We start from the raw sequence: 6547 nt of genomic DNA, 5'->3' as shown, positions 1-6547 counted from the left end.
TTCTTTCCTCATCTGTAGAACAGAGGCGATAATAGGGAGTGTTTTAGAGGATTTTCTTCATGGGAGTGAATAGAATGGAATGCCGGGTCCAAGGTGAATGATAGTGTTTTGTATCCTGTCTCATTCATTCAACCAACACACATTGATGTAAATGTGGCATGACGGCAAAGAAAGGCACTTGCCTTTTTGAATGCCCAGGAACTGAATGTAAAATTCTGACAGGTGTGTGTTTGGAAGGGTTGTAACAGAGGTTGAATACAGATTGATTCGCAGTTTTTACCCCAGCAGCCTGATCACACATCCAACACGTGTTTGTTTTTCCCGTGTCTATGTCACGCTGAGTTGAAGTAACCAATAAGAAGAGATAAACATTTAAACCCGCAGTGAAAAGCTAAATCGCGCCCTTGTTATTCTGCACCCGCCCAATCAAGCGGGATAATGCTATCCACTCCGTTCTTTTCCCTTCAGGTTCCAACTTCAGGTTCTGGGATTAGAAACTATTGTTAATCATTGTATCGCAGGAGGTTGGGGGTGTTAAGATGAGCTAAAGCATGCGAAAACAGTTTCACATTTCAGGCGGGTTCAGAAACGCTGGTTAGCGACGACGATTACGTATTCAGCCCCAGGGAAAAAGCTACAAAAAACACCCAGGGTGTTTCGGCGCTGGGAGGAAGTTTGGTGCTCTGAGGCTCCCGTACCGAGGTTCATCTTAGGAGCTGAGGTAATTCCGCCGGCCGGGCAGCCCACGTGCCGTTTCCGGTCACACGCGGAAGTGCCTGGTCTCTGCTGCCGTGCGTCTGCAGTCAACATGGCCAGCAGAAACAACAACAAGCTGCCCAGCAACCTCCCGCAGCTACAGAATCTGATCAAGCGGGACCCGCCGGCCTACATCGAGGAGGTGGGAACGCGGCGGGGCGTGAGCTGCAGCCAGGGTCTCCCTGCGGAGCGGAGGAGCGCCTGGGGAAAGGCCGTCCCCGGGTTCGATCCCCGTCTGCGGAGACAACGCGTTCGGGTTCAGGGTTTATCTGCTGGCAGACAGGCGGCCTCCCGGCTGTCGCTGCCGTGCTTTCGGACGCCTGCCCCTAGGCTGGGTCACCGACTCTGGAGGAGCCCTCTCTGTGTCCCGGGCTGTGTGGGGGAGCGGGGAGGACCCGAGTGTCCTGTGTCCCAAGGAGGCTGGCGTGATCGGCATGTCAGGTTTTGCTTTGGGAAAGACGGTTGAAAAAGGAGGCCAAAATTATGATGGACTTCTTGTACTCTGCCCTCATAGAAGTTATGGGTAATTAAGAGCGTTTCGTCTGCCACTCAACAAACTCCAGGTGGCGGTTTAGATGAGTTAATCTGGCAGGTGCTTCTTTCAGACTCGTGTCTGTCTGACAAGTATTACACGGGTATCGCTGTAGTGCGTTTTCCGCAATGGTCTGGACTTCTTTCTCACTAGGGATTTGTTCAGCGGCTGGCACAATTACTCGTCTTTTGATTGTCTTTCTCAATTCTGCCCCTCTCCCAGTGTTCACACCCGAGGACTCACAAGAATGCGTTTCGGCACATAGGCATCCCCAGTGGTTGAGGTCACCAGTAGGGAAACCTTTTCCACTTAGGAGCAGTGGAAATCCAAAACATGTGGATCCCGAAAATGAAGGCTGGGGCGGGGGAAGCGGTTACTGCTCAGCAAAGAGCCCGGAGGGAAACGAGTGGACAGCTGGCTTGGGAAAGTGGTCTGATGGTGTAGACCTCGTAGCGCAGGGGAGATGCATGACTCCCAGGACCTGGGTGGTCCAGATGCGCGGAAGAGGAGATTGTCCTGACCTTGCTCATGCCTGTTAGTGAAATCAGAGCGTCAGCCGAGAGTGCCTGGGGCGAACATAGCAGAGGTTTAAGGATAGAATACAATGTATGTCATGGTTGCCTAGGAGTGAGGGAAGGCTAGAAGCCGGCTAAGGTCCTCAGCAGACACCATGCTGTGTGTTTATTTCAGGCTTGTAGTTGGATCAAGATGAGGCCTTAAATAGCTGACAGAAAGCCTAGAGTGGAGAATGGAAGAAAGGGGCAAGCCAGTTGAAATGCATGCATGGAAGTTACTAGAATGATTGGCCATAGGACTGGGCTGGAGGGGAGGGGAGCAGGGAAGGGACAGTGGGAAGCTAGTGGGCTCGGCGGATGTAGCGCACACTCAGGAGAGGATGCATGCCTTTGTCTGCCTCCAGCAGGTGCACACCAAGGCCCTGAACAGCACACACAGCCAGGGGGAGCCCAGGCTTGCCACTCAAATGCCTGCTGCTTTCCACTTCGCCGTGAACCTCTGACTGTGTGCGTAGTGGTGTTTTGTTTTGGTTAAGATTTATTTTATTTTTATTTGAGAGGTAGAGTCACAGAAGGAGAGAGAAATTTTCCATCTGCTAGTTCACTCTCTAAGTGATTGTTAGGGCCAGAGCTGGGCCAGTCTGAAACCAGGAGCCAGGCGCTTCTTCCGTGTCTCCCACATGGGTACAGGGACTTTGAGCCAGTGCCCACATGGGATGCTGCAGCCTCACCAAGAGGCTTAGCGTACTGCACCACAATGCTGGCCCCGACTGTGTGCTTTTCACTCAAGATCCTTCCCGCACCGTCTGACCAGTCAGTCTTCCCCTTGTGGAAATGTCTGCAGCCTGTTGTAATCATTCACCTTCCAAAGCATCAAAGACATTTTGGGTTTAATCTTTTAATTTTGATACTTTTTTCCCCAGATTTACTTTTTGCATTTTTTAAAAGATTTATTTGTTTTTGTTGGAAAGTCAGATATACAAAGAGGAGGAAAAACAGAGAGGAAGATCTTCCCCAGTCGGCTGCAATGGCTGGAGCTGTGCTGATTCTAAGCCAGGAGCCTCTTCTGAGTCTCCCACACGAGTACAGGGTCGCAAGGGTTTGGGCCGTCCTCCACTGCTTTTCCAGGCCACAGGCAGGGAGCTGGATGGGAAGCAGGACCACCAGCATTAGAACCGGTGCCCATATGGGATCCTGACCCAGGCAAGGGGAGGACCTCTAGGCTACTGTGCCGGGCCCTGGTTCTGTTTTAAAGGTAGAGAGGGAGATCGTGCATCTGCTGATTCACTCTCCGGATACACAGTGCAGCCAGGGCTGTACCTGGTAAAAGCCAGAAGCCTGGACCTCAGCCCAGTCTCCATCCCAGGTTTCCACGGGGGCAGCACAGACTCGAGTACTTGGGTGTGCTGCTGCCTCCCAGGATGTACGCTAGCAGGGAGCTGGAACAAGACTGGAGTCGAGACTGGAACCCAGGCGTGATATAGGGTGCTTGGGATGTCATGTCCTCGGTGACATCTAACCTGCTCCACTTGGTGCCTGAGCCTTAGTTGTTGTTTGTTTGTTTTTGTTTAGTTTTTTTTTTTTAAGATTTATTTTTATTATTTTTTCATTGGAAAGGCGGATATACAGAGAGAGGAGAGACAGAGAGGAAGATCTTCCGTCCGATGATCCACTCCCCAAGTGAGCGCAACGGACCAATACTATGCCGATCCGAAGCCAGGAGCCTCTTCCGGGTCTCCCACGCGGGTGCAGGTTCCCAAAGCTTTGGGCCGTCCTCGACTGCTTTCCCAGGCCACAGGCAGGGAGCTGGATGGGAAGCGGGGCTGACGGGATTAGAACCGGCGCCCATATGGGATCCCGGGCGTGCAAGGCAAGGACCTTTAACCACTTGTGCCACCGCGCCGGGCCCCTTTTGTTTAGTTTTTTAAAGACTTATTTGCAAGACAGACATACAGAGTAAGGTGAGAGATCTTCCGTCCACTGATTCACTGCCCAGGTGGCTGCAAGGACTGGAGCTGGGCCAGTCCAAAGCCAGGAGTCAGGAGCGTCTTTTAAATGTGCCACTCCAGTTCAGGGACCCAAGTACTTGGACCACCCTCTGTTGCTTTCCCACACCACAAGGTGTAGCTGGATTGGAAGTGGAGTGGCTGGGGTCCGAACTGGTGCCCATAGGGGATACCAGAACCACAGACAGAGGCTTAATCCACTATTTCATAGCTTCAGCCCCTTAATTGACATTTTTAAAAGGAGAGGAATTTTGACTGGCAAGCTTCATATGCTCGACTTTTGCATCCCGTTTTCTGACTTGTATATTCCTACTGGCTTGAGTGCTCTGTTTACCTAGACTGGAGTAGTTGGAGTCATTAGAGATGAAGTGACAGGACAGCCAGAGTGGCTGACCCTTGCTTGACTGTCCTTTATACCACAGCATGTAAACTCCTAATGACACTTCTAAGGGACCGCTCTTTAGATTCTCCATGATGTGCTTGAATTTTTGAAAACTCACTTTGAGCAATTTAGGTAAGGGGGGAAACCCTTGTGCCACCTTCTCCAGTCTGCTTTCAAAGGACTTTTACTAAGAAGTGTTTGATTCTTTTTCTGGTAGTCATATAATAAGATATAATGCATTTAAATTATTTTCTACAGTTTCTGCAGCAGTATAACCACTACAGATCCAATGTGGAGATTTTCAAATTACAACCGAATAAACCCAGCAAGGAACTAGCAGAGCTGGTGATGTTCATGGCACAGGTAAGGAGATCATCTTTAATCATTAATTTATTGATTTTTTTGAAAGAGTAACAAAGAGAGGGGGAGAGAGAGGGATCTTTGCAAATGGCTGTATTGGTTAGGATTGAACCAAACCAAAGCCAACTGCATGGAACTCTGTCCAAGTGTCCTGTGTGGATGTAGAGGCCCAAGCACTTGGGTTGCCTGCTGCTGTTTTCCTAGGCATGTAAACAGTGAACTAAATTGAAAGTAGAACAGCTGAAACTGGAACTCATGGTGGTATAGTATGCTGGTGTTATAAGGTGCAGCTTAACCCACTGTGCTGGTCCCAGGAATATAGTTTCTCTCCCCAGTTTATTTATGTATGTATGTATGTATTTTACTTGTAAGTCAGAATTACAAAGAGAGAGGGAGAGATGGGCAGAGAAATTTTCTACCCACTGTTTCATTCCCCATATGTCTGCTGTTGCCTGAGCTGGACCAGGCCAAAGCTGAGTATTGTTGCTGATCTTTTTCCAAAAATCTGAGAAATACTTCATAAATATTTTTCTTTAATTTTATCACAAGGTAAGTTCTTTAAAAAAAAAAAGATATGTTGTACAAAAAATAGTATATAGCAGGGTTGGAGGGGCAGGTGGTTTGGCACCATGTGCCTCCAGTCTGGTTTTGCAGAAAATCTTGAAACTATGCGTGTGAATTGCATCTGGGAAGCCTGAGGTGCCTTTGCTTTGTTGCAGATTGGCCACTGCTACCCAGAGCATCTCCGCAGCTTTCCCCAAGAGCTCAAAGATCTCCTCTCCTACAATCACACCGTCTTGGACCCAGATCTTCGGATGGTGAGACACAGTGTTGGAGTCAGCAAATTATGCTGTAGTCCTGTAATGTGTGTTTGAATAAGGGCAGCCTGTATGCTGAATATGTGTGTGTGTGTGTGTGTGTGTGTGTGTGTGTGTGTGTGTGAACATACACAATATATATATACACACACACTTATATGTATATGTATATATATGTATTTTTTTTAATATTTATTTACTTTTGTTGGAAAGGCAGATCCACAGAAAAAGGGAGAAACACAGAGAAAGATCTTCCATCCGTTGGTCCACTCCACAATTGGCCACAGTGGATGGAGCTGAGCCAATCTGGAGCTGATCAGATTGTCACTGCACAGCCAGGGGAACTTTTTAGTCCCGTTAGCAGTGTCCCTGATGTCTTGTGGTCTTGTGTGTGTGTGAGAGAGAGAGAGAGAGACACGGTTGTGTGGGGTAGTGTGCGGAGACCGTCTCTTCGCCTGCCTGCAGTAGTGTGGAGTCACAGAGCTAACTTTGGGATGGATGGGCTTCATTCTGTTGTGTGACTAGCTTTACCGTGGACTGAGTTTGTTTCTGTTCTCCTTTGAAAGACATTCTGCAAATCCTTGATCTTGCTGAGAAACAAGAATCTCATCGATCCTTCAGGGTTACTGGAGCTCTTCTTTGAACTTCTGCGTTGCCATGATAAGCTGCTGCGAACGGTAAAGGACACGGAAAATGTCCCTTGCTGCTCCTTCTTTCCTGAGGGCACATAAAGCTTGCAGCATTTGTGAGGCCATTTGAATTCTCAGGATTTTCCATTATTGAATCACTTAGTAATGATTTTAAGGGCTGCTTTTGTAGTGGAGTGGATTAAGCCACTGTTGGGAATATCCGCTGTCTATATCAGAGTACCAGTTTGGGTTCTGGCTCCTCTGCTTCTGATCCAGCTTTGCTGTCACAACCTGGAAGGCAACAGTTGATGGCTCAAGTGCTGGGGTGGCTGCCAGGCACAGCTATGGCATTCCGCGCCCCTGGCTTTAGCCCGACCCAGCCCTGTGTGAGCATTTGGGAAGCAAGCTGGTGGATAGGAGATCTCCCTCTCCCTCATTTTCCATCTTGTCTTTTTCAAATGAAAATAATGAAATCTATTTGGAAGGCAGAGTAAAAGGTGTAGCAAGGTCAGGAATGTTGCCTAAGCTTAATGTACATGTTTTTCTTTT

General features: G+C 48.6%; 1 protein-coding gene across 2 annotated transcripts in view; it reads left to right on the top strand.

The window, feature by feature from the left end:
- The first annotated feature begins 759 nt into the window (after nucleotides 1–759).
- SDAD1 (SDA1 domain containing 1) overlaps nucleotides 760–6547 on the top strand; it is a 28135-nt gene continuing 22347 nt past the window's right edge. The window contains exons 1-4 of one of the 2 annotated variants that reach the window (XM_040966912.1): nucleotides 760–898; nucleotides 4450–4554; nucleotides 5271–5369; nucleotides 5936–6046. In XM_040966912.1, coding sequence (XP_040822846.1) covers nucleotides 809–898; nucleotides 4450–4554; nucleotides 5271–5369; nucleotides 5936–6046 — 405 coding nt within the window. In that variant the 5' untranslated portion in view covers nucleotides 760–808. The remainder of the gene's footprint in view (nucleotides 899–4449; nucleotides 4555–5270; nucleotides 5370–5935; nucleotides 6047–6547) is intronic. The other variant, XM_040966913.1, reaches the window with a different exon arrangement.

This window comes from Ochotona curzoniae, unplaced genomic scaffold, assembly GCF_017591425.1.
Source record: "Ochotona curzoniae isolate NIBS_2020 unplaced genomic scaffold, NIBS_Ocur_1.0 scaffold_4506, whole genome shotgun sequence".
Taxonomy (NCBI): Eukaryota; Metazoa; Chordata; class Mammalia; order Lagomorpha; family Ochotonidae; genus Ochotona; species Ochotona curzoniae.
This window is presented reverse-complemented; position numbering and strand designations above follow the sequence as displayed.